The following is a 27540-nucleotide window of genomic DNA, read 5'->3' as shown; positions in this document are numbered from 1 at the left end:
TGCAATCATCAAATGACAGTTGTCATTCACGAGAAGGCCGCCAATTTTTACTAGGAGATGACACAATGTCCGCTCATTGACTGGCAGGCGTGCGATGTTGAGTCTCAGACTGAAAAATGTTTTAGAGAGATTGAGCCTCTAGAATTCCCTGTCCGAAATGGACAGCAAAGTGCATTTTGTCCGTTTAAAACAGTCGTCTGGAAAGCTGAAGACTTCTCGAGTGACTTGATGTTTTGCGTGAGATGGAAGGAGCAAGTGTCGACTCTTGATCTAATCTTGGCAGTGTGCAGCTATGAATCATACTTCGATGGACAACAGGACAATAGGTGACAGGACACACTTGACTTCAAGTCTCTCGCGTATGCGTCGTTTGATCAAAAGAAAGCTGACCACGTGATATTAATGACACTTTTAGCGGTATTAATGATTTTTCGTCAATTTTGCGAGATGACACGATGAGCTCATCTTGCAGTGGAAAGCGTAACTGACGAATTAAAGCAGTTCTTGTTTCGTTCTAGTCTCGGGATAAAATAATTTTTCATTTGTATTCCAATGAATCATTGTACTTTTTCCCTTTCTATAAATTCATTTGTTACTGTTTCCTATGATATTCAGAAAATCCGAATTGCAGGAAATAAATACCGCAAAAGTATGAAGCGCAATTACAGACCAAAACTGTGTGTCCTGTCTCATTAAATTATGAATGAAAAATAACTACACTTGGGTGACCAATGTCGTTAGATTATCTCAAGTAGGTAATTCACTTTTTGACTGTTGCATTTACCCTACTAAACTAGGGAATTTTTCGAAGATTACTTTTAAGGCGCACGGGTCCATTGATGCATGTCATTTGGCTGTGACTCTCAAGGACAAACTCTAACGATTCACGGCAGGCTAGTCAACAGGAACATTGCTACGAGTTCCTACAGAGTATTGAAGTAATAGTTTGGAATTTGCTGCTCCTTATGTGACCAAGGGAAATGGCTTAGTTATTTTTTAAAATATTTATGATCTTTTTATGACATATTCATCCACGAATAAGAATTTACTCTCTATTTAAGCTCACCTTTGCGGGGCTCCTACAATGCACTGAGAACTTTTTCCAGCAAACTCGCGTAGTGGAACCGGATTCATGAAGTCATATACGCTGTCAAGTTCTCTAGCTGGTAGCCTATTGAACACGTGCTCTGATAATCGATTAGTTCTTTGAAACCTATAAATACACAGTAAATGTTATCAAAATTACGTCATTAAAGTTACGTGATTCGTTTCTTAATATTTATAGTCACAGAGTCATGGAATGACCTCACTTCCGGACTCAATCCTGTATATTGAGCATTTCAGTCAATGCAAGCATGATCAAACAGGTAATTTCGGGATTTTATTCAACATATTCAACAACAAATTATGAATATAATTATCATCAGTTCATCATAAAGTGGTACATAAAACAATTCAGTATCAATGTACCGCCCATACTCAAATGGTCCTTAATGAAAAGTGTTTATTAAAAAGGCATAAGAAATTTTTAGGACTTCATCTAATTCTAAATAAAAAAATATATAAAAAACACAGACTCCAACCTCTGTAAAGTTTTAGCCGATGCGTCTGCAAGAACATCACTTTTTTCAAAGCAGGGTCGGGCTTCTTTTGATCATTTCTTAAATCAATGCAGCAAATGTCGCTATAGTGCGCAATTAGGACCCAAGTGTATTTAACTATCGCAAATGTTTAGAAAAAACTAGTTCAAAGAGTATACGAGCGCTTAGCTCATTGAAAAAATTGCGTCGGATCCAACTGCGAGGTCATTGAACCAAATACAAGGTAAACCGAACTATAAATTTTCAGTGTTTGCAGTTCAACTGGAGCATCGCCAGGCATTTTAGCGACGCCTGGTAGTAAAAGTTTGGATTTATACAAATAATGCTAGATGTTACGATGCTTTTACCAGGTCAATGGACTTTCCTTACTGATTATATTATACCATCACTCAAAAATTAACGTAATTTAAGAGAAACAATGTTCTCGTGTGGAAATACATGTAGGAATTGTTTGCCAAAGATACCATGGCGTTCGAGAAATATAGGCAGCGCAAAGTTCAGTTTTAATTTCATGAGATTCCAGCAGGAGATGGGGAATATAAAACTTCTAAATCTCGTCGGAAATTCTGCAATTCGATGGTAGAAGCCTTACCTCTCTTAGGATATATCCTTGATTCATACGCTTCGACACATTCAGTTCTAGATAATTTTAATTTCATTTATTTTTTTTTGTGCAATCATTTTTTACTGATCCCAGTTGGATTAAAAAAAGTTTCTTCGGTAAAACCGATTGAATATATTTTTTGTTTTTATCTCCTTATCTTGTGTAAGTGTGTGTGTGTGTGACTTGGCGCAGCTCGACACTACACAGCAACAGCGATGTTTAAGCATTCATATATTTCGAATGGAAAGAAGCGGGAAAACAATGCATGCAGTTCACTGTGATGTACAGATAAAACGAAATAATCTGTCGGACTTGAGAAAGAAACTTTACGCATTTGAGCTACATTTGTAATCTGTTTTCGAGACGGAATCGGAAATTTTTTATGCTCTAGACAGCAATATTTGCGTTCGCCGTTCAATATTATACTGACCACTCATGATTACGCTCTGTATCATAAATTCTTGTGAAAAAAGTTTAGGGTAAGATTGCGTTCAGGAAAATAAATTTCAGCTTTTAACGCTGCTCAAGTAGCTTTTAATGAGCTGTAAAATTGACACCCGTAGGGACTTACCTAGTCGAGTTAAGTTAAGATGTTTATGCAGGCAAAGTAAAAGATTCAATCACAAGCTGTGCATGCACGCAGGCGACACATCACCCGGACATGAGAAGTTGTCAGATTACCGAGCAGCGGTTTGCCAATATGCGTGTTTCTTTTCTTCCGAATTCGAAGTCACGTCAACAGCAAACGGATATTCATACGACGTTTCTTACAATCATACATAGGAATATTTGCAGGACTCGTGGTGCTGAATAATATACTCAGCACATTTTGGAATTGCCGCTTAAGTTGATATTAGGCCCAAAGAGTATTATTTAAACAATGGCCAAGATTGTTTGATACGTTTTCGTAATAATAATGCAAATATTAAACATTTGAGATCATCTCCGACGATCTTTTTCATTTTCTCATTTATGAAAAAAATGCACTATTGTGCTGGCCATGTCCGTCCGTCCGTGACTCCACGTTTTCGTCGACGAGAAAATGCGTGCTCTGTCACTCACTGCAGTGAGTACTGAGTTATATATATATATATTTTTTTTGCCCCATTCACGATCTCAGACGGACCACAGTGCTTGTCTTGAGTGCATCTTTTGTCCCATGACTTTAATAAAACGAGTACCCGGTACCTCTTCATTAAAGACAATTTAGAACACCTTTAACTTTGAATTGTACATAATTTACTTGCAAATACTCACCAATTGCATCATGGAATTATAAATTTAAATTAAATAAAATAGACGTAACAATCAAGTGATGGTGTCTGCTCTATAAAGCTCGAGTTTCGTATTTATTCGGCAGATGCGACTTCTAGAAATCTAGACGCCGAAAATGGATTTAACTATCCATTTCATCAATGCACGTTTCTTGAGTCTTGAGAAGTTTCACGAATAGTAAAAAAAACTTCGAGGACAGCTATTAAATCTTGATATTTTGCCAGATAGACGGCGAATTTTCATGTCATTTATGAAATTTTTTGATAGTAAAATTATATTGTAAGATGCCATATCCACTTCTTCAAATCAATGATGATGAATTTCGGACACTCGTATTAATAACTATTCTTATATAGTTACTTTAGTTTGCGTTCACAAAAGCTACCTGAGAAATAAATTAAATTGAAATGGGGAACGCAAGTGGGCTTATGATTGAGAAATTAAATTATTACGAGGGATTATTTTCCCTGGCAATGCTACTACTATGAATTTATTTACTTTTAAAAATATCAGGTTAGGATAGGGCCGAAATGGCCGACGAGGTGTCGAGAAGCGAACATAAACTTATGAAAGGTCAAGCATCCTCTATAACTTATGAAAGGTCAAGTAAACAACCAGGTAGAAAAATAGTTCCTTTAATGAAGACCAATTGATCTTTGGAGCCTCATGAAACTGAAAGGAACTTGTTCATACAAAATATATAGCTGAAGTCACCATGCAATGACGGCTTGCTTTATTTGCAAGAGCTTTTTGATTAGCTCAAGACCACATTACATCTTAAGAAGCTCTTAGAAATAGCAAACACTACAAAGAGAAATTAAAGTAGAACATAATTTGAGCTGAATTTTATTTTTCATGCACAAATATTTGGCACTTGCAGATTTGTGGGGTAGCATCACCCTTGGCATCCGTTATTTACTGTTTAGAGAGCTTGGTCATCCTCAACATAAAACACAACAGGTAAAATGCACTCAATCAGAGGCAGCAGTGAAAGAGTAGATATATTATTCTGAACAAAACTAAAAAGGAGAACATAGATTTAAGTTAAGTTTCCAGAAATTATTCACAAGGGAAGAAATTATTCCTCTATTTCTAGCCATCACGATACAGTGAAGATGAAGGAGGATCTAGAACAGAATACAAGTACAATTCCATCACCAACACGATGGCGTGGAAGTGGGGAAACATTAAAACAAAATGCACTCGCATCACATCAGCGCATATATGTTCTTTTTGGATATTTCAATTCCAAGTTGTAGAAATTAATCTAATTATAAACTTAATCGAAAGTCTAGACAATAGCACACACAGATGGTACATGACACTTTCAATCGAGGGTTCATGTATGATTCTACACACTAGTACCATGAGGTATGAAGTTATAGGCACGAAGATCCAACTTTTGTTGCAACCCTGAAACAACTCAAATTTATAACGAGATCAACCAAAATCGCTTTGTGGTTATATATGATGACAACCTGCTAGAAGAAATTTAGAGGAAACCTCACAATTAGAAAAAGAAAAAAAAAGTTTGTCCATTAAATTTTAAATTGATAAATTAAACACGTGAATATTGTAAAGAATCTGAAAGCACGGCGAAGATTAAACGTTTTCAATTCGAAGCCAGAAATTACGTATGGGAGCAAAAATTTTTGATATTGATCAACTTATCTGAATGGTCGTTTAATTATTATATAAGAGGGACATAAAGGTTGAGGTTTTTGAACAGTGCAATTTCAGAACCAAACTAAAAGCACAGTATCGACAGGTAAGCGAAAATCAGATCTATACTCTTACGTAACTATGAGCTGAACATCGTACACGATAAATTACCAATAAGTCTAATAAACATGGAATGAGGCACCAATGATTCCCATCATCTTTAATACAAGTTACGTAAAATCACTGCATTGTTACCTCGAGGAACAAAGGCAACTCCTGAATCTGCTCTTTCAAGTAAGCATAGGCTTTTTTAGAGCGGCAACATTTCTTAGTAATTTGACACTTCTAGAGACACAGTTTGAGCAACATTAAAGAGTTTGAGTTTCAACTATAGCACTGCTGTAACATCCGACAATGATGTTTTTTTACTATAACGACTGAATGTAGTCGGTTATGGCGTCAGAGGCGTGTCAAAAAAAGTTTTTGAAGCCGTACTCTGATCACAGGGATTTCGACTGGTATCTTGATCTTTGGTCGAACGTTCCCGACATTGAAGCATCAATTTTTTTACGCAGGGGAAAATTTGTAAGATTTTCCAGGCTTGTAAATTCTCCAATTCAGAAAAAAGTCAGTTTTGCGTAAGAGGAGATTCGTTTGATAATGAAGATACAAGACAATCAATTCTATGTAATGAGTAATATGAGAATCTGTCAACGACTTCTCACAAGGCACTTAATCAATGAGAGTTTGCGACTCTAAAGTCTTCGCTAGAACATAGCTTTCATCTTCGGGATCCTCAACAAGCAACGTTACATCGTTGGCATCCTCATAAACTGCGAGATTCTCGTCAGTTTCAACCGAGCCTTCACTGTCTTCTCGCTCGAGTAGCTTGATCGGCTCGCCGGTCCGGTACTGCCGGTCGGCGATGGTTTGCAGCGCTGTCTCGCCACCCGAAGATTTTTCGTCACTGGACTCCGATGTCCGAGCCTTGAGCCGCGTTGCACGCAGGAGGCTCAGGTAAACACTCTGGCGTGGACGGTAGCACGTCAAGTGCGACAGGGCGTCGTCAATGCTCATCCATTTGCGTTGACGACCTGAAAAAAAACAGCTTGTTAGTCAAAGAACCAAGAACTAGATACTTCAGGGATAATTCAAAACGAATAAGATAAATACAAATGCTGCCGTGCACGCAAAAATACCCCAAACTCGCGTTTAAATTGTTACCATGCAAATTTATGAATGAACGCATTAAGTAACAGCAGATGCCTCAAATTTGATAAAATATTCTCTGATAGAATATTTTTTATGGAGCATATACGTTTTAGCTGTCTGAATTGAAAAAAGTTCTGCTTGTAGATGTTTTGCTGTTCTTCACTTCAATTGTAAATCGCTCTAAGATCACGAGTTTACTCTAGCAGTAGCGGCACTTGCCAAGACTTCGCCACTTGTCGCCCGAAAATAAATGAACGCAAGTGTCACCAGATTCGCCTAAGATAGTGGCTTGAGAATTATGTTGACACAAGCAGTATAAAATTCCAAGCCACCAGTAAAAAAAGCCCAAGAATGATGCATAAGTATCAGTGGTGGATAAAACAATATGCGCTGCGTAATAATCGGACGCACGAATCCTATTCAAAGAAGCCTATAAAAATTCTCAGAGGTACAGTTGGCAAGGGAACAACAATTCAAGCAAGGAAGAAACAATGTGAATGCCAAACAATAGGTATGTGAATGATCATAGGAAAGATCACGAATTTCATGCGACTGAATGCAAAGCGAATTTCGACGCAGTGACAAATGAATGGTACTCTACTATTGTGAGCATTCGTAAGCATTCGTCCACTTTAAGAAAAAATAAGATAAAAAACATTAACAGGTTGGGAAGTGTCAATCGTTGACGATTCGAAGCCAAATACAGTATCACCACCTAGGAATTTTCACATTGGATGAATCACATTGAAAAGCACAGGTGTATGAAGATTTTTCAGCGACGCTTGTCACAGAAGTAAGGATGTATGCGATATGAGGGATGCTAAACTAAATTGAATTAAATCAGGACGTAAATTTGCAATTCAAGTTCCCCTTCTTTAATGTTTCGAATGTATCTTTTGACCTTTGAAGAAACTCATTGTCGAAAACAATGCTATAAAGGTAGCCGTGATTATCAAAGACCTCTCAAGAGGGCTCGCTAGAAGCAACAATTCTGCGTTGGTGTTGCAAGACCGCCCAAACGAGATTGCATGCCAAAAGTTACGCAAGTCTGGCGGCCGTTGAAGCTGCGAGCATCAAGGACAGTTTTGGCACTAGTGTCAAGACGACTTTTGCACGTTATGACAATGTTTGGGGCAGATAGGGCTTTAGACTAAACACAAGCAAGCAGCCGCGATACAGACTCTCCTCTAACACGGTACGTGAATAGCCCTATCAACATCCTTATTCCATAGTGACTCAGCAGAGTAGGTAAACAAGCAGCAATAAATAGGAGGTCAGTTAACCAGAAATATCCTGCCACTGACGAAACACATTGATAGAATGATATTATTTGTTGTATGATTGATGAGCCAGAGTTGGAATATACACTCACCGAGAGTTTTGGACTCTGGGAAGTCGTCCTCTTCTGAAATAACTTTGATGACAAAGACAGCAGTTCTGTGTTTCTTGCCAGACGCGCTCATTTCCGAACGAGACTGCACAGTGAAAAATACACTTAGTTTGAACTTATAGAACTTAGAAATCATGTCCCTTGATAAAGGCAGTTCAAAAATAAATATCACCAAGCAATTTATGCACAAAGAGAAAGTGGTAACTTCTAAAATTCGGTTTTGTTTAACGTAATGGAAGGATCGACCTAACAAAATATTCTCATGTATGTTAGAGTTTGACACATAAAGTCAGTCTCGTATGGCAAGTGTAAAGCAGCCTCTGGAGAATCCTCACCTCGAAGAGGCCCAGGTAGGCGAGGACCGTGCCTCTGACACCCGCCTCTTCATAGGCCTCCCTGAGGGCGGCCTCCTGAGCATCTTCTCCCTCCTCCAGGCCACCTCCAGGCACCAGCCACACCTCGCTCGAGTTCTTGCTCGACACTAACAACACCTGCAGAAGAAAAAACAAACAAGTTACGAATAATTTTAACACCTGCTTCTAGTGTATTGTAAATTAAACAATAAGAAATGATTTGAGGCTAGGTTAAAACATAGAAGTTGGCTGCAGTGAGTCTAGTTAGACTATACGATAGAATTGAAGATTTCTGTATCAAGTGATGGATGCCCATTTACTGTGTAGTACTCCGTCTACAACACGTAAAGTAAAACACAGTTTCAGGAAATCAAGTCATAACCATGATTTACATCAACAGCCAAACATAGATAACAGGAAATGAAGTTAATTTTAGCTAACATATTACAAGCTTCGCAAACTAATTTTTTTCGAAATTTTGCTCATAATACCTTGTCGAGAAATATAGGTCAGTTTTTGAAGCAGTCTAAACAGCATGCACAAGTATAATTGATGGCTTTTTACAAAATTATTCGATACTATGGTATAAAACCAGTTTTTTCAGTGAAGTACACACGGCCGAGTTCAGTGACTCTTATAGCAGAAATTATCGTTGGTACTCTGGAATCACGGTGCCAGTGAGTGCTGTGTGGTTCAGAGTCCAAAGTCTTAAATAAGGACTGAAGGGTTTGGTATAATTTCATATCATACATATATCGTGCAAGCCTCAAAAAACAACCCACGCCTATTTTAGTTGCAAAAAACCCGCACAGGCAAAATTTCTTTATATACTAAGTCCTGTAACTTGTTCTCTGGCCATTCAGATCCTTTCACAATGATATGAAATCTCAGAAGTGACCACCGTATCTCCTTCGTGTGAAAGCCCATTTTGTGATTATTGCAATTTTGTCTAAATTCTTGAGTTTTATCATCTTTGCACAATAAATAAACTAAAGAATTTTTAACTATTCTTAAAGCCCTACATAAACTTTGTTAAAAATCAATTTCAACATAGGTGGTAATTTACCATGTTATTTCAACATGTTTTTTTATTTTGGATCATTTAGCTTGATAGTTAAAAAAATTCAAAAAAAGCCTGACATTTTTGAACATGTACAATGGCAGAAGCTTCAAAGTTTGGTACCAATTCCAAAAAGCTATGTAGGTATATTTTTTCGAAAGTAAAGAGAAAGAAATGAAAATAGTTTTTTTGGTGGCTAGCACTAATCATACACACATAGAAATCATGCACACATACGTACGAAACCAGCTTGTACACAAACGATAGTTCGAAATGAAGCTAAAAAACGTAATATCAGGTGATGGTCCATTTCGCTCATTTGAAGAGGTGCTATTACATGCGTTTCAATCTTTTATCCAAAGATACATTGCCCTTTGCAATATTTTCGTATTTATAGGCCTGCTAACTTGAGCTACTGTCTGTAGACGAGAAAAATTGCATAAATGTCACGACCGCCTAACTTTATAAAGCGAAACAACAAGGGGAAAATAAATTGATGTTGATAAGATAATGGAGGAATTGATGCATCAATTCAAGATTTTATAGAAATCAATATATGGATGCAATCGAAGAAATTACGTTGAAAGCACTGAGCTTAGTAACAATGCTCTCTTGAAGTGTAAAGGTCAGCAGCCCAGACCGCACACACTAGACTCCTGTGATGTGTAGGATCGCATGAACATAAACAACATTGGCATGCCCTTGACAGCGCCAGCACTGGCGACGGGTCGGGTGGGTTGTGGTGGAGGGTGCCCATGAAACACGGGGTGTGGCAGGCTGGTAAAAAAAACTTCAAATCAATACAATCGACTCCAGTCCTCGCTGAACTCTCTCGAGCGATAACGATCGAATTTGATAACATTATCTCATTCTGAATGAGGTCGATCTAATATAGACATAACTATCGGTAAAACTCCTCCGTAACTAAATTGTTAGAATTTACGAAAATTTTTTTTAATTGTGGAGGATAAAAACTCTTGATTAACGTGGCAATCTTTTCTGTTTCCGGTAGCTTTGAGATAGCGAAATGTTGTATCTATTGATTTGAAATAAACTATGACATTGACCGTTTGACGATTATCGGAAAATCGGGCTCGTGTGTTGCTCACAATGCTGTCTACGTTTAGTAGTGAAAAATCATCTGCTCCAAAAGCCTTTAAATTTAAATATTGAACAAGTGTCGGTTAATAAATACTGTCCACCAGTTAGATTACCTACACGAGTCCTAGGCTGGACAGTCAACGTGAGAGGCAGGAGTGGAAGTTCATGAATTAAAAAATATGCAATCAATATTTAAGGTTTTTATCTTCAAAAACATAAATATCGCAATATTAAAGAAATCATAAATTTTAAAGGTGAAATATGACAGATTATTAACGACGCAGCCTAAGCAATCCATCATTCGATTTTCAGAAGATATTCCACCAAATCAATATTTCGATAAAAAAATTAATTTTGAATAGTGAATCTTTACACAATAATTCCCAATACTGCATAAAAGTGGAATAGCGGTATAGGAAGAGCAATACAAGACGTCATTCATCAGACACCTCAACAAAGGTCAAAGCTCCATCTTTGTTGAAGCAAAGTATTACCCGTTAAGGTGGTTGGATTTGCAATATATTTACATCATCAGTGGCCTCGAGAACAGCCATTTCATGGACACAGCGATTGCAAGCAAAACAAGTTACTATTTATCATAAATAAATCGTACACAAATTGTAGATTGGGTGACAAAATGAAGGATAGGCGTCAGAATAACTGTACATTATCTACAATACATCATTTGCCGCCTGCAGTCTTTCAACTATTTAGAGGATTTATATGACTTCTCATGTCAGAGCACTAATTGACGTGAGCAATGCGCATACCATGCATGACTGGTCTTTCCTGACCGAGACGTTACACTAGCGGAGTCGTCAAACGGCAAATATCAAGGTCGAGACACAGCTGTAGACTCCTTAGAATTAATGACTTTGAGTTAAAGCCTACAATCAAAACTGAATCCCGTGAAACACAACTCTCGAAAAATGACTTAAATAATGATTATTGATTAATTTTTTATACATCCACAACAGATTCAATAGCTCGAATTACACATGAAGTACCATCCTTATTGGATTAAATATCCGTATTTAATTCTAAGTGTTGATAAAATGAAGCGTACGGTACCTAACAACAAAAAAAGTGAACAAGAATTGTTTTATGCGTGGCGCGAATAATTAAAATTGAATGTGGTATAGTTAGAGGTAGAATGTGGTAGAGAAAAAGGTAGAGCCAAGTCTGACGAGGTAAACAAAGCTTGTACAGCAACTCTCCAACAATAGAGCACTTCTTGAGCAAACACGAAGGTAGCTGTGTAGGTACACATATATAGGGTTGTAATTTGAATCTCAAGCTCTCGCATGTAAAAATAAGTGTTGTTTGATGTTACGTGTAGTTTTTGTTTTGCTACAATTTTACTTTAACTGTGGATGAGCTGGAAACAAGGTCGAGGAGAAGGAGAACACAAATATCTCAGGAATAATCACAAAAATCTAATGAATAACGTTACACTTCAGTTGAATTGAATAAAAAAACTGAATTTTCATGTATCGGAGCGGTAGTGAAAGAATGCAGCTCAGTCAAAGCCTAGTCAAGGCTGGTGTTCCTTCAGTTGACGACACATGCTGATCTGACTTGCCGCTTTGAGTGGCGGAAACGTAGAGACAAGAAGCCCTGAGGCGTGTGACGAGGAGACTAGTCCTGGCAACGTTACAGAAAAGTGACAAGAACGCATGAGGAAAGTGTGCGAAACGATTAGAAGTTATCTGCTAAAAGTTGTAATAGTCAGTGATAATTAAAGCTATGCTCAAATATGCCTTATTCATACTTAATGCAAGGCAGGTATACTCAATGTTAACCTTGTAAAATTTTCAAATTTGATAGATATGAAAGCAAATTTCACGGAAGCCATAGCTTCAAGTACCTATAACGGAAATCATTGCTCCAAGTTTCATGAAAGGCATCGGTTAACTGTATTGAAGAAGGGTGATATTTTTTGCCTTGCTTCACATTGCTGGCACGAGCACTTGCCCTCAAAAGCTGAAGTAAATATTGAAGAGAAAATAAACCTAATTTCCTCGTGAGGTTTTAACAGCAACACATATAACACGTGGACAAAAAACTAAATGAAAAACATTTTGTGAAAGGGACAAAAAAGTAAATTTTACAAGACTTTCAAAAATAGTCCACAATTTTTTGCTGTTAGTAAGAGAAACCTTACGATATTCCCAACTTCGGAAGCAAATTAAAGAAAGGTAAAGTTTAGAGTTTAATTACAAATTGTTGATGCGTAAAGTCGGAGTAGGCTTGTTATAAAATTATTGGAAGCTGCAGCTAGAGATGCAAAGTGTAGAGTTCAACAATGACTGAAATTCGCAAGTAGTCAGGTAACAAACTTAGTTGCGCATTCTAGTGCACAAATAAAAGAAAGAGGGAAGGGGAATGTGCATCTAAAGGTACTAGCCAACTATGTTACTCAGAGACGGACGACCAAGGCTAACGTTCTAACCCAGCTCTGCGCGATAGTTTGGTACGTAGCGGTCTCGCCAACGAAGCAAATAAAAAAAATTAGGCGAAGTTTCCCTGTGTACCTTCAATTTAATATTCAAACAATGACTAGCCGAGTTTTACTCAGCTAAATGTATTGAAAATCTATAACATTTCAGCCACTAAATAAATCACAACGAAATTGTCAAGTGCAAATTATAAAAATACAAAAATGACGATGAAAGGAAAATGTATTCATTATCAATTTGAAATAATTAATTTTCTAATTCAGAAAAACTTCATGAATGCATTTACAATAGGAATTAGTACAAACGCAGGCGAATTAATGATCGAAACGTACTAAATAAACTAATAACTTAGCGAAGATGAATTCGGGACAACTTCAGTCCATACGGTGGGTGCTACGTGACTCAGACGAGGTGAGAGGGAGGGGAGTCAACAGAGCGCGTCTCGGTAGGGCAGCTTTAAGGGGAACTCCTGTAAACCAGACACGGTCCAGCCACAGCGCCGTGGCTGTACCAGCTACAGGGATACGCTGCGTTCGTTGTAACTGTACTAGGTACGAGAGTCTGTCACTTTTCTGTAACTGTAGCCGCTTTTGAGAGGCAGCTGCATGTGCCGCAACATTAATCCGTACACGCTATTGAATTTCAGCTTTAAACAGTACCTGCATTAGAGCTACAGCATCATGCAACCCTGATTTTGACTTTGCTCAAACATTTAATTTTGACTGTGTAAAAAAAAGTTGTATATACAGACGTAGCAGCTGTCACTACACTACACCACCAGAGGGCTGAAGTGTTCGGTTTCGCCACAGAGGTACGTATGAATAAGAGCTACCAGTACGAGCGGTAAATACTAGCTCTCGCAACCACAGCCCAGAGATGTCAGCAGGGATCACTATGAAGTGCAGTCAATAGCTACAAGCTAGACAAAATAAGGGGACACGGTCGTAAGTAGTGCCAAGCAAAGAGCTGCAGATTTGAGCTGTGATTAGCAAGAAGTGGCAGCTGTGAGTTGTGCTATGCAAAGAGCAGCAGCTGTGAGCTGTGTTTTCGCTAAAAATTTGACGTACTCGTCACGTCAGGTTGTTAATTGTTAAAGTGATAAGAATCACACCGTTGAGGTGCAACTGAGAATAAAAATTAAACAGACGTAAGCTAGCAAAATAGTCTAGCACATACAACTTACAACGTTATAACTAGCACATACTGTATGTGTACATATGAAGTGTACACGGACGTCTGGCATGCAAGCATGCCGTCGTTAGGAGGCTGCAAAACTTGAAAGTCACGCTTCCTTATCGAATAAAAAACACGAACTGTCGAATAAACACAAATTAATTTTTACCCAGCCTAGGTTCTAGAGCTTTCCGACTTACAAATGGGGATAGTTTTGGCGTGTGCAGCATTGCTTACATTTTTTGTGAATGAAGGTTCTAATGACGTACCGTACGAAAGAATTGTTACAAAAAAATTATTGACATCCCACATAATTACGAAACGTTCTATCACGAATATTGACCTAAGGCATCGATCCTCCGACTTGACTGTGTAACCAACTAGTAATTTCTGTAAAAATCGCAACGGCGCATACCTTCTACGAGAGAATGAGAATAGGTCAACCCCAAATATCTATCCCCGAATTCTCCGTTACGTAGAAGAGAGCGAGTGTGTTCAACAAGTTAATTAGGTCAAACGGATAAGACAGGCCGACAATTGTGTAAACAAAGCCCAAGTGGCCAACAAAATAAACCTGCCAGAGTGAGAATGTATAGAATTTAACATTTTTAGTACGAAGTAAATATAATATTTTTGAACTTTTAACTTTTGCATAATACATATATGACACCGATAGAATACAGATCTGAGAGAAAATCTCAGCTTCAAATCATGAATCGAGGTTCGTGCGATGCTAATTGAATGTAGCAGCATATAAGTTGCACGATTAATAAATTCAGCGTAACACTAAATTCAGGGAATCCTATAAAACATACCGATTTTGATCGATTGATGTTACATGATTTGCGTTCAATTCTGAAAGCGACCGTTTCACTAACAGGTCCATATACGTTTATAGAACTTTGGTGCAGGCAAGCACCGTAATCAATTGTTTGTTCTGTAAACATGGAGGCACGCATCTTCTTCAAAGCCCTGTATGAAGGCGTTAATGAACAGGTCTTCTCTTTGAATATATAATGGGGCCATGAAGGACGGACAAAAATGCTTTACATAAATGCCGTTAGTAAACCGAGTTGGGTTGAGTTTGATTTAGCAAGGTTAACTTCAACAATTATTTTTTGTGTAGCATTCGACCTCGAAATCATCAGCAAAAACGGACTAAGAATATTTCCACACTTCAAAGGGGACCTCGTAGAAGTCATAGACGCGTGAAGCAGCGAAAAATATCTATGCCCGTGCGAAGACACGGGATTTTCTCTCTGTGCTCATAGTCCACGATACGGCTTGAAGAAAACCACACTATCGAAAGAATATTGGAAATACATCATAAATATAAATACATGATAAGGTGGTACTATTCATTCAAAATTATCTGAATTTAATTCTAAAGGTTGATTTAGCAGCTTAACCCTAGCAGTTGTTCAGGCGTCGATGTTAGAGTCGATGTTGGTCAGAAAACTGAAGCTAGGCATGTCTGGCTAATGAGAAATGTTGCCACACTCTAAACAGAATTTACAATTTTTGAAAGACCCTATTAGAGTGTAAAAGCATTTTTGTCGTTAACTGAATTTTAATTATTCGAAAATTAGACGAATATTGTTCATGCTTTTGAATTGATATTTTTTTCAATTTATAACTTTACAATTGAATCCTAGTAAACATTGAAATAAATAGTTGAGTTCTAGCAAATAAGGTTACATGAAGCTACAAATATGGTGTTCAAAAAGCTTGGGGGATTTAATAAAACATAATTATGACTTTGACAAGAAATGATAGTGCGAGTTATGAATTCGAGTCAATACAGGTTCTCCCTTAAAAAGAACACCTCCCAGGGCCATGACAGATTATTATGCCTAGCAATGGGCATCAAACGGAGCTAAGACCGTTGCACAGCAGGATATTGTGCAGTAAAGCAGAAGTGATTTGAAAAATTTTTCGAAAGAGAATAAGGTTACAGAGATGATGAAATAGATGTTATGATTCTAAAGCAGAAAGTTTCGTCAAGAGGTGGACTCATAGATGGACAGCACGCTCAAGTAGGTAATAAAAGTATAGATTCAGTTCTTGTACAGAGTCTTAACCTCAAAATGTGAAAATGATCAACGAAAGAACATTAAAAACATCAATATTTAATTATAAAAATACAGAGCAAATTAAAATAAAAACATAGACCCTTGCGACTGCGATTTTAATTCGGAACAATGCTTCACATCTCACAACTACTGAACGAGCTCCCACATACCCTGCCTGAATTTCGAACTGAGAGATATGACAGCCATTATTGCAATCTAAGTACGTGTTAATAACATGCCCTGTGACAAATAATGAGGTAGAAGTTCATCTCGAGTAGAGTTTAACGTTAGAAAAGAGCGATCAGTGCCCCCATAGTGCACATTGGTGTACGACAGGTGTCACTACCAGCGACGGGCAGCGCGCCAGACATGAGCCCAACGAAGGCCGATTATGCGTATAGACGACGGTAATATTAACCGCGTCCATGACGCGAACAAGAAATAAGTGGCACGGGGACGAACACACAAATTATAAAAGACTATTTATGCCATCGGGCAACAGGTGAGCCGCAGTTCGTCACATGAATAAACATAAAAAACTCATCGGTTGACTCGTTCTGATGATTTTTCCTGAATTCGACAGAGAGAGAAAGTGGGTTTCTAGAGACTAGTAATGAATTTAAATGAGAATATAATTTACAAGATTTGTATACATTCATATGATAGATAATAGAAATTTATGATGAGTCAACATTTTCCATTATTAAATACTTTAGCTTTCACGTAAAGAATTTCTAGGAGATAAATTAAACAAGCAGCTCAGCTTTTTGAATCTTATAGGATTATTTTGCGATTAATACATGTTATTTGAGCTTGAATGTTGAATCGAATAGGGCGATCAAAAGATTATAAGACCTTAAATGCAAGTGGGCGCAATTACGTTTAGGAAACTCGAGATGGAAGTGTGAATACCGCATTCATGTCATGAACATAGTGAGTCATTCAAGTGAACGGTGTTTAAATAATGGATGAAAACAAAGCTATGACCAGTAATTACCAAGAAATCTCGTCCAAAATAATTCTGAGAAAAAAAAATCAAGATTTGGATCACAACATATATATATATATATATGATATATATTATATATTATATATATATGATATATTATATATATAGTTGATATATATTAACTTAGCAAACTAGTGCCATGAGGAGAACAGGGTAATAAAAATCTGTAAAAATAAGTTCTAATATAAAGATAAAAATCAAAACGAATGGATCGACAAAACATTGGCTAAGCAGCGAACGAACTATGCACTTTCAAGTTATTTTATTGTCGCAAGTAAAGGAAATGTATATAAACTAAGGCTGTGCCTTACATGCGAGTGACTGTAAGGAGTAATGAATGAATGATAATAGCAGCACTTAGAGGCGTATCACGTCCTATCAACTTATGTTAACTGGAGATACTTTGTAAGGGCCACTCTTATTAACATGACGCTCATGGGCTGATCAATGAGTATCCGGCCTCTGCACGTCGAATTTTAATGTGACTCACAATATTGTCCAACTTATGAGGACTTGCTTCGTTAAAATACGAAAATCAGAAGAATGATCAAGATGGCTATTATTTTGATGATAAAACTCGAGTTCGCTTTTTGGTAAAAACATTTACGCTCTGGTTCCCACTCTCTCAGCATGTTTGAACATTTTTAAATTGCAACATTGAAAGCATGACGAACACGTACAACAAATTTTTAATTAAAACATCTGAATAGATTAGGAAATTACAGGACAAAGTTCAGTTTGTTGCATAGGTAAAGTGAAGAAAAAGACCCATGACTATCGTTGAACATCTTTTTGGCAACCAGCAATATAAATTATTATGGTGAATTGGTGAGGTATAGCAGATGCAATCTTCACAACACTTCTCAATACTCTTCAATCAGCCTGCGTTCACGCCAGTCAAGTATCAGAATTTTGCGGCAACAGCGTGAGAGTGAGTAGCTAAGAATAATAGCTCGACGTAACTTCCACCTTGAAATAGAAATGCCGTCTCCTCCCAAAATAACTTAGACTCGCTCCGCAAACTTCTGTCCAGAAACTCGCAGATGACAAACTGATGAGAATACAGAGTTAACGGGAATCCTTTGTTATTAAACTTGACGTTTTCCTAAGATGTTAACGAGTTGAGCGATGTTACGATTCACATCAGACACGCTACATCATATAAAATCCGAATAGCAAACATCTCACGTAAAGGTGACGCTCAACTGCCAAAACGCACGTCTACAGAAAATTTCAGAAAGACGTACAGATATAGATATTCTGATCGATCAAACCTTGTTGAGATTTTATTGCGGTTTTCATTACAAGATGTGCCTTCTCACACGAATTTATTTACAAGGAATCATAAACCACAAATTTTTCACGCAATAGTTTTTACCAAGCGCACCAGCATGTGCGTGTTTTCCAGGAAGTGAAGATTAAAGGTTTTGGAAAAAATGTTTTTGCCGAGTTTTCTTTTTTCTAGCGTAGGTAATATTTACATCGAACAACTAAAAAATTTAAAGAGTTTTGGTATTGTTCAGACTTTTCAATAATACAAGATTCACGGAGCACTTTCCATTGTCCAAGATATTGACAGCATAAGTTGACAATTGATCGAATTGTACATTAGTTTATTCTTTAACGAAGAAAACACTACACTCGTAGCTGCGTTAATTGTCAGTCGTGGCGAAATAAAAAAAATTGCTGGTAATTTAAAATAATTCTCAAGCCAAGTCAATGTTCGGCTTATAAAGTCAACGGTCGTGCCACCAAGGAGAAAGTTTGGCAAGTGCAATTAAATCATTTAATAATTTTTACTTAATTATCTAGCATCATCAAAGAGACCACGTAAAGGTCAAAACTCAAAAAATATCTGCACTGAAACATTGACGACAGCGCACTCCCAAGGACTAACATATTTTTCATTGTGGAATATTATGCCATGTGGAATATACTGTACATGACATGGCACTCAAGCAGACTACACTTACGGAATTTCGTTCTTAAAAATTATTTAAAAATCAATTATTTCATTAGAAATCAATTATTTAATTAAAAATTAATCGATAATAATTCACGTCAAGAAATACCATTTCTGTGCTAACAAAGTATAGAGTAGAGAATCACTTGCCTGGTTAGATAAAACTAGAACAGTCAGGATTTTCGACCAGTCTCCCCGAATGATTTCCGATTCCATCCAATTCTTTCTGGTTGGTACTGGTCAACAGAGAAAAGCCGGCGGTGAAAAACAACTATTAGGCCTAACATTTCAGAGTGTATAGAGCGAACGCACTCTCTGACCTATGTAAGAGCTTACTCTATGGAAGAGCAAAGGCATGGTCAAGAAAAACAGACCACGATCGACCTCGCTAAGCTGAGGACGTGACGGTTTCGACTTTCTGAGCGACAGCTGATAAGGCAAGCGTCGCTCTCACGAGCCTCATGAGCCGGCGGATGGTAACGCTAGTAGCCCCATGGCCATTTCCAGTTTGAAGCGGAACATCGGCGACGCGAACGCCCAGCAACTTTCAGCCCTAGGGTTATTAGAGAGTACAATACGATTGGCTACAGAGACAAATTTAAACTAATGGCGCTGAACTATGTCCTGAGGCCCAAATTAATATCTGGCCTTAATTCAAGGCTTGTAATTCTTCAGTTCGTTGGTCAAGGAAAGAAATTTAGATGATTGATACTCAATATACAACGTAACCCAATGTATAACTTCAGAAAACAAAGTCTCTGTGGTTTGAAACCTTTTAGATAAAAGTTTATAATAACATAAAATATTGTCTAACAGCTCAGCCATAGAATACATTTACACTAATACATACGCTACAGCTAGATTCGCTGAGATCATTTTATTCAAGTGCTGAGACAAAAAAAAAAGCATGAAGATTGGAGTCTGCTTTGGCTGCTATCGATTAATTAGTATCAATCTGAAACTGATCGCACCTTTATCGTCATGAGATGGAACGAATTAAGTTGCTGTCGCTTGTCAAAACATTTCGCTTTAAATTTGAGACGACCCGCCCGTTAAAATTTCGTCTCAAGATAAGTGCAGCCATGACTCACGAGGCGTGAAAATCTGAGGAATCATAAATCGGTCAGTTTTCCCGCCAGAAACTAAAACATCTTGCATTTAAGTACAATTAAATCATTTACGTAGGTCGTTACGATTATCCTCACTAACGTGAAATCTGAAATTAAAAAGCTTAGCATAAAATAAATAATGTAATAGTTATAAAAATTTTGAACCGTTGATTCGCGGTGCTCATTTGCAGTGACCATGCCAGACGTCCATCTCAAAGTAACAACGCTTGCAGATAATACCGGGGCGTATATTGAAGGGGAAAGTACTAATGCAGTAATGCTTCCTATCATATTTGTGACAATCACTGTGTTGATTTTCCTTCCACGAACGACAGAAGGAAGGAAGGAATTAAAGGTGATTCCAAATAATTTCACACAATTCAAGCTTCGCTCTTTTTAAGACTATTTAGTTCAATGACGTGCAGATAAGACTTTTGGTGACATCCGGCCAAACCTATATCCTCCCTAGCCTTCGAATTTTCCTTCAACGATTAAGTAAGGAGAATAGAGCAGATGACACGCATACAAATTATATGATAATTTATAACAAACCTAAACTTCCGTATCCGAGTGGTCTATGACAAGACCGTGCAGTAAACAAGTGTCTAAGTAATATTCCCGTTGATCATCAGAAGGCACCATTGATAGTTCATTCAAAGACGAGAGATGAATTGGAAAAAATCGAAATCAGCCTTTATCATGCAAGTGGGCTTCCAACGAGCGTCCAGGAAAGAAACGTGTAATGAATATTCATAAGATGTTTTTATTTTGAAACGTTTACAGCATTATAATTTCGGATATTAACACGTTAAATAGAACATTGATGTAGCAATAGCTGTGAGCCTGTGAGTGCAAATCATATATTAAAACAACGATATAAAATAGATAAGAAAAATATACTTTTTGCCAAGACATTTATGTTAAAAGAAGGCAAAATTAATCGATGACTAAAGTGGATTTGTGTGCTTCACATGCGCCAAGAACAACGTTTTGTGAAAGACGCAGGTAGAGAACGCATTGCTACACACTAATGTAGGTAGATGCCCCAGTTCTCCGTGCCGAGAGAACGATTAAAGATCAGGTAAGCATCTGTATTTTATTCTATTTCGTTGTTTCTCGGACTAAAAAGCCTGCTACAAATTTGCCGAATCATTCTTCTGAATTTGAAACAGAATTCATCAGTTTTTCGAATTAGAAATGACAACCCATTTGAAATAAACAATTTACTTGAGCTCCAGCAATCACTCATCGAGTAATTCAAGATAGCAACTTTACCTTTTATCCCGTTGGCAATTAATAATCGACTAAGCTACCAGGCACAATTCCAATATAAATATCAAGATTACCTATACACGAATAAAATTGCACCAGCTTAGCTTCTGTACGACTTCAACCATAAGTTTACATTTCAAACAATATTCATATCTATAATAAAGGATTCAATTGGGCGAAACCAATCTACTCACTTCAAAACAGAGGTAAACGCAACTTCTGTACTTGTACTACAGAATACGAGTTTTTGAACGAGAATTCGTCATAAGATGTCGTACACCAATTATTTGTACCCATATAATAGCCGTCATTCACTTCATGTAAGAATGCCCCTTGTTAAATATTTGAGATTGTAATACATTTCTTCACCAAAACAGCTTCTAAAGAAGTCCCATAAATTTCACAATAATTAAAAATCAATCCAAAATGAAACATTGATGTGTAAATTTGAAAAAATATTAGTTAAAGGTGACACTGAGACGAAAGCATAATTATGACGCAGAAATTATTGAAAGGTGACGCAGGAATTATGACGCAGGAATTAATAAACAGACGGGAGGCTAACGTAAACAATCCCATAAAATCTCAAGTTCTCTCAAGGAATTGTTACGCTATGATATTGTGAAGGTAGCGCAGTCGCTCCAGAACAAAAAAAAAAAACATTAGGTCCCGATTATTAGGGCGATAGGGAGATAAAAATATCGTAAGCACTGATAAAAAATTAGAAAAATAGTTGTAAACGTAGCTCGTATGGTAAAAAAAATCCCACTACTGAAGCACGTGGCGAAGAGACCTACCCACGTGATCCAGCAGTGCAGACCCAGTCAGCTATCGTCGCACGGAGGCGTGGCCAGCATCCTGAACCAATCATACGCGCTTTGCCTTCAAAGTTTCTCGGCGCCAAAAAACAGCAAGCCAATAGTAGAGGTCATCGCCGCGTACATCATTCCATAGTCAGCCAAGACGCAAAAATAGTCAAGAGCTCAAGCCAAGTGCATGTGACCAGAGCGGCTCCATTGGTCCCTATCAGAATAAATCACGTGCACAAGGAGTGAACAAGATGCGTGCATCACGAGACTACCCGAGAGTCACAAGACATTTAATATCAGCATTCCATTCGCGGACATTCCAACGTCGCGCACGTCAGAGCAAAATATCAAGTGATCGAGAGACCTGGTAGGTCTAGGTGCGGACAACGAACTGTTTACCGACCTTGATAGATCCATATGGACAAGGTTGTTTGCTACAACATTTCAATCCTTGGATCGTCAAACAAGAGAAAGCTTATAAAGTTCATGCCGACTATTGCGAGACAACTGGCGTTCATGGACGAGACAGGTCATTAAACCAATGTTTGCGAGGAAAGTCTGGTACATTTCTCTCATGGCGAATGTTGGATGGAATTTGGGGTAACAATTTGGCTATTAAGAACCAGTATTCGCTAATGTTAGGCTTCAGATAAACAATATTTTGAGGCAAAATATTGAAACTATTTCGTGTCTATGATTGGATCTCGAAAATCGAACTGATACGCTCGCTTGAATATCAAAAACCATTGAAGAAGTATATAGGGCGGACTTAGATACAACGAAAATCCATAACATTTGGTCTCTTTCATCACAAGCGACAACGGAATAGGTACCTAATTACGGTGCGTGAGTTCTCACTGAAATGTAGAATTGATACCAACAAATTCAAATGAACCATTCATGCTTAGAAAATAATTGCAAATATCGAGCAATTAGTCATTTCCGGAGTATGATTTTGACTTCACATATTTATACTTGGATCCGAAATAAATATGACGAAGTTAATTAAGCAGAAACATGAACTATTCAATAACAAGGATTAGAAAAAGCTGAAAAATCATTCAGGTTACATTAACTGCATGATGTGTTAGTAGTGTTACGACAATTTGGTAATTATATGCAGACATCAAATACGCTTTGTTTATAAACACTGTTCAGTCAATAAATTATGAATATGAGCCATGATTTATTACAATTATCGCCTCTGATATCTCAGGAGATGCTTTTTTATGCACTCCTCCACATCAACGTGATAAGAAGAGATCCCTGCTGCATAAAATGTATTCAATTAAATTTAATTAGTACCGTAAATAATGAAATTTAATTAGTAAACAAATAAATTTTTAGGTGAATTCATTCAATGCAATCGAACGTCTAATGCTTGAATTTTTAGAGCAAATTAGCAAAGCAAGTCACAGAAGTCATATTATATGACTGCAGTATTCGCTAATGCAAGCAAAATTCGCACAGCAAGCAGAACCTATAAAAGTATACGTTTGCTTCTAAGTAAATGGTAGCTCAGTATGGTTGGTTGGAGCCACTTCAAACTATGATGAACACTAAGCAGTAGCGCTTGACGTGATCAGGGCTTCAGAATCCATAAAATGCGATCGAACATTTGGGGAGAATGTAACCATAGGGGAGAATCCCAGGCTGTCAGATACCCAAGTGATTTTACCGCACAAGCATCCAGGTTACCTTGAAAATACTTCAAATTGAAACTTTCAAGGTATTTTCAACATATTTCTGTTATAGCAATCCGCGCGGAAGAGTCACAGTATTTTCACATTTTGAAGGGTTTTACGTGTGCCATAATGCACGGTTAGTGAAACCTTAGCACATTAAAATTAAAATGCCCACAAGTCGTGTTATCATCGCTGACACTATCCATTGTAGCAAACAATCTATATATAAACTCTTATCAGCTCATTGCTGCAGCACACACATTAGACGAATTGACAATGAAATGTTTTTTATTTGCGCTAATTTTCAGTATTCAGCTTCAGCAATTAGCTCAGACGTCAATAAACAAGTTTCAGGTTCTTTGCGTTAATTTTTTTAGCCCCGTAGCCGTGAAGGAGTGTGAGCCTTATTGTAAAGTAATGCTGCAATTATTTCGATGAAACTCATTCTCTGACGTAAGCATTAGTCTTCTTAAACTAAATTATGCAGCAAGAATTTCTGTTCTGTTCAAATTGTTTCTCTACATTGCATAAAAAAAAGGATTTCTCTACAAAATTAGGCTTACCAATGAAAATATGGGCAATTTTAAACGCAGAACCGTCCAAAAGGCTAATAGTTCACATTGACTGCAGTACGAAGAAAATACATTTTGTTAGTCATCGAAGTTGAAGAACGTCTATCTTAGGCCAAGAGTTTACAACCTCCGTGGCTCCAACGTTTGACCAAATAGAATTAAACGACCGGAAGCTGCTCCCACTTAAGTTAGTGAGTCAGAGGGTAGCATTGAACATCAGAGATACTTTCAGGAGAGAAAAAATATATAAAGGTACCCAATAGAAGGATTGAAAAAGGTATCGAATGGACTTCATTCATGTCTGAACGACTTAACGGACATCTGAAGCATTCATCTGAATAAAATTCAAATAAATGTCGTAATGTAGGACTAAAAAGTACGTGTGAGATATAGGTATTGTACTCCATGTCGATCGCTAATGCCAGTAAGAAAGGTAAGGGGAACACCAACACAGCAGGAGTGTCCATCGAGGTGTGGCAGGCAGCTTGCTGAACCATCTTCAGAGGCGCCTGGAATGTGCAGTAACGACTGCCGGGAGACTTACGAAGAAATAAATGTCAATGAGGACTTGACAATTGAGTGTTAGAGATGCTCATGCAAGTCCTAGAGATTTTGTTGAGTGTTAGAGATGACTTGATAACAGAATTACTCGTGTTTTCCACTAATATTGAAATCCACGCCTGGATCTATTTCCCACTTGTGTACATGGAATGACACTATAGCACAACAAATAAAACTGAGTTAAATCTGTCGTGAATTCAAGTAATTGCAGACCCGACCAGATTTATTCAGACTATTTTAGGTGACCACACATTTATTGGAACATTAGTTCCTAAAACACGCCGTCAATTTCAGAGATGACATTGAAACTATGATGATGAAGCCACACACTTGTTATAAATGATAAGCGGCGACAGCGATAAACAAGCACTCAGACAAGCAGTGCCAGGCGGCCGTTTGAAAATGCGCAGTTAGCAAGAGGCTTCACAAGCTTGGCAACAGGTGAATGAATGCAGAACGACGCAAAATATGAATTTTTAAACCGATTCAAAAACATACATAAATGTCATTAATATTGCAGGGGGTTCCTGGCGGGCCTTACACTGTACATTGTTTGCTGGATTTTTTCGAATTTTATGCTTCATTTGACGATAGAAATAAATCAAATCGAAAACATATTGGACCGGTCACGATGGAAAATATGCAAATAAAGAGGTCAATACAGCTTGATAAACGACAACATTCAATGCACTGACATGCATATCAAGGTATTCTGTAGGTCAAAACGCACATACTGACTGCTAGTAAAACCTGTTAGATGCGTCTAAAAACCCGGCATTTCGTCACGACCGAGCAAAGCACGAAGCCTACAATTATTTTGTTTACAGTTCATGTGTCAGAAGTTTATTTTTGCCGGGATCTCCAGGCCCATTATAGATAATTGCAGGCTTGCAGCCTTGCAGGTTTTAGACTAAGCAATGTAAACTTTACTGTGGCTGCGTATATCGAACGATGTTATTGTTATCAATATAAATGTGCATATTGTTAGAAAATATACAGTAAATCATGAATAAGTTGGATATTCAAGTTCATTTTCACTAAAAAAATACGTTTCCAAAGAGGAATACGATAATTATAAGAAAATCAGAAGGGATGTCCAGCAGCCATTACTAGTCGAAAAGGAACCTCGAAAAAAATAATCAGTTGATACGAAATATACGAAACGTTACGGACTCACCTAACCAAAGCACCGATATATTAGAAAGGAAACGTAACTCACCTCAGTTTCGTCGGCGTTTACGCAGACACAGGCGGCGCGCCGGATGAACCCCTCTCTGTCTTTGACTCGCTTGCGAGGGCTGCCGCCGCACGAGCTTGTCAAGTAGGTCGTGTGGAAGGCGGACTCTGGCGGCAGGGAGCTTGAAAACAAGTCGCATCCTGGCATCGACGCGCCGTCTTCATGAGGTAAAGACTGAGGTCTGAACGAAGGGGGACTGGCCGGAGAAGGTGGAGTAGGTATGGATGGAATGGAAGACATGGATGAGGAGAAGGACGAGGAGAGTGACAATGAGTCGTCTTTCCATGATTCTGGACCAGTCATGAAGTCACTGTACTTCAAACATGGTTCTATGGCAGAAGTCGATGCGAAATTAGTTTTATGGTGCGCCAAATCTCTGCCAGTTGAGGTCTGACCGACCTGGGATGATTTGTCTGCTGCTCCTAACTTGGATGATGAATAAATTATTTCACCGTTAACTGGGACGCGTGACTTATCTTCGGAATACGATGAAGAATTGGATGTCATTTTGGGAGTATCGACGCTCGAAAATGAGTTCAAATTATTATTGAAAGCTTCAATATTATTATACCTAATATTAATCATAGATGATGTGAAGGCTCCAATAGATTTTCTTGCAGCAGCTCCAGTTATCGAAGGAGATTCGTCATAATTGTTAGAGTTAGAGTGCATTGTAAGCTGACAGAGATCAAGAGGGTTTTCATTTATATCTCTTTCATCGAAATAATCACGGGGAAAATGATTGTAAGAACCCACATCTGAAGACTCTGAGATGAGTTCTGTCCTAGCCGTTGAGAGTTTGAAATTGGAAGATGGTGTTACAGGAACGTTTGTATTCACCAAAGGCAGTACTTCAGCTGTTATAGATGCCATAATGGAAAGGAGAATAGACGGTAATACACAAACAGCAATACCGTAGCACTAATATGTGATGCATGTGAGTTAATGTATACTGTCTTTCCGGAAAATTTCCTTGTGGCTTTCTAGCTGAGTAAATGAATTTTCACCACTTCTGAAGGAAATCACAGTTCTTGTATTGTTTTCCACTAAAATGACACTGAACTACTCTAGAATCCAAGTTTTTAAATTGAACAAAATTCCTGGAAAGTTCACCAAGCTTCAAATAGCTTATTCTTCAAGTCAGTTTCACTCAGAATATGAAACGAACGGCAGATATTCCAAAAGATCTGCAGGAACGGCTCACCGGTGAGGAACGTAAAGGCAGGAGACGACGATCGCAACCTGTCTACCACGAAGGCTAAAGCCTAACTGAGTTTACTGACTGGCGGCAAGGAGCCAGGAGACTGGGAACCGCTGCGGCTTGAATAGCTACGCGACCGACAAAAGAAGCGATACGCGTA

At 37.9% G+C, this 27540-nt stretch overlaps 1 protein-coding gene across 1 annotated transcript; it reads right to left on the bottom strand.

The window, feature by feature from the left end:
• Positions 1 to 4099: 4099 nt before the first annotated feature.
• LOC108680848 lies at positions 4100 to 27492 on the bottom strand. Its single transcript, XM_018169765.2, has 4 exons — positions 26162 to 27492; positions 8080 to 8235; positions 7727 to 7829; positions 4100 to 6236 (listed from the first exon to the last, which is right to left on the bottom strand). The coding sequence occupies exons 1-4, from the start codon at positions 27050 to 27052 to the stop codon at positions 5875 to 5877; spliced, it is 1512 nt and encodes a 503-aa protein (XP_018025254.1). The 5' UTR covers positions 27053 to 27492; the 3' UTR covers positions 4100 to 5874.
• Positions 27493 to 27540: the final 48 nt, after the last annotated feature.

Source organism: Hyalella azteca, unplaced genomic scaffold, assembly GCF_000764305.2.
Source record: "Hyalella azteca isolate HAZT.00-mixed unplaced genomic scaffold, Hazt_2.0.2 contig10761, whole genome shotgun sequence".
Classification (NCBI taxonomy): domain Eukaryota; kingdom Metazoa; phylum Arthropoda; class Malacostraca; order Amphipoda; family Hyalellidae; genus Hyalella; species Hyalella azteca.
The sequence above is the reverse complement of the archived record's forward strand: the minus strand, read 5'-3'. Positions and strand labels throughout refer to the sequence as shown.

What these genes read in the sequence shown, in the direction of transcription:
- LOC108680848 (XM_018169765.2), bottom strand. Translation starts at nt 27,052, where the DNA reads ATGGCATCTATAACAGCTGAAGTACTGCCTTTGGTGAATACAAACGTT. An exon ending in TAAACGCCGACGAAACTGAG is followed by an intron (nt 8,236 to 26,161) that starts GTGAGTTACGTT and finishes TTTCTTCTGCAG; the next exon opens with GTGTTGTTAGTGTCGAGCAA. An exon ending in CCCAGAGTCCAAAACTCTCG is followed by an intron (nt 6,237 to 7,726) that starts GTGAGTGTATAT and finishes GTTTTTTTTCAG; the next exon opens with GTCGTCAACGCAAATGGATG.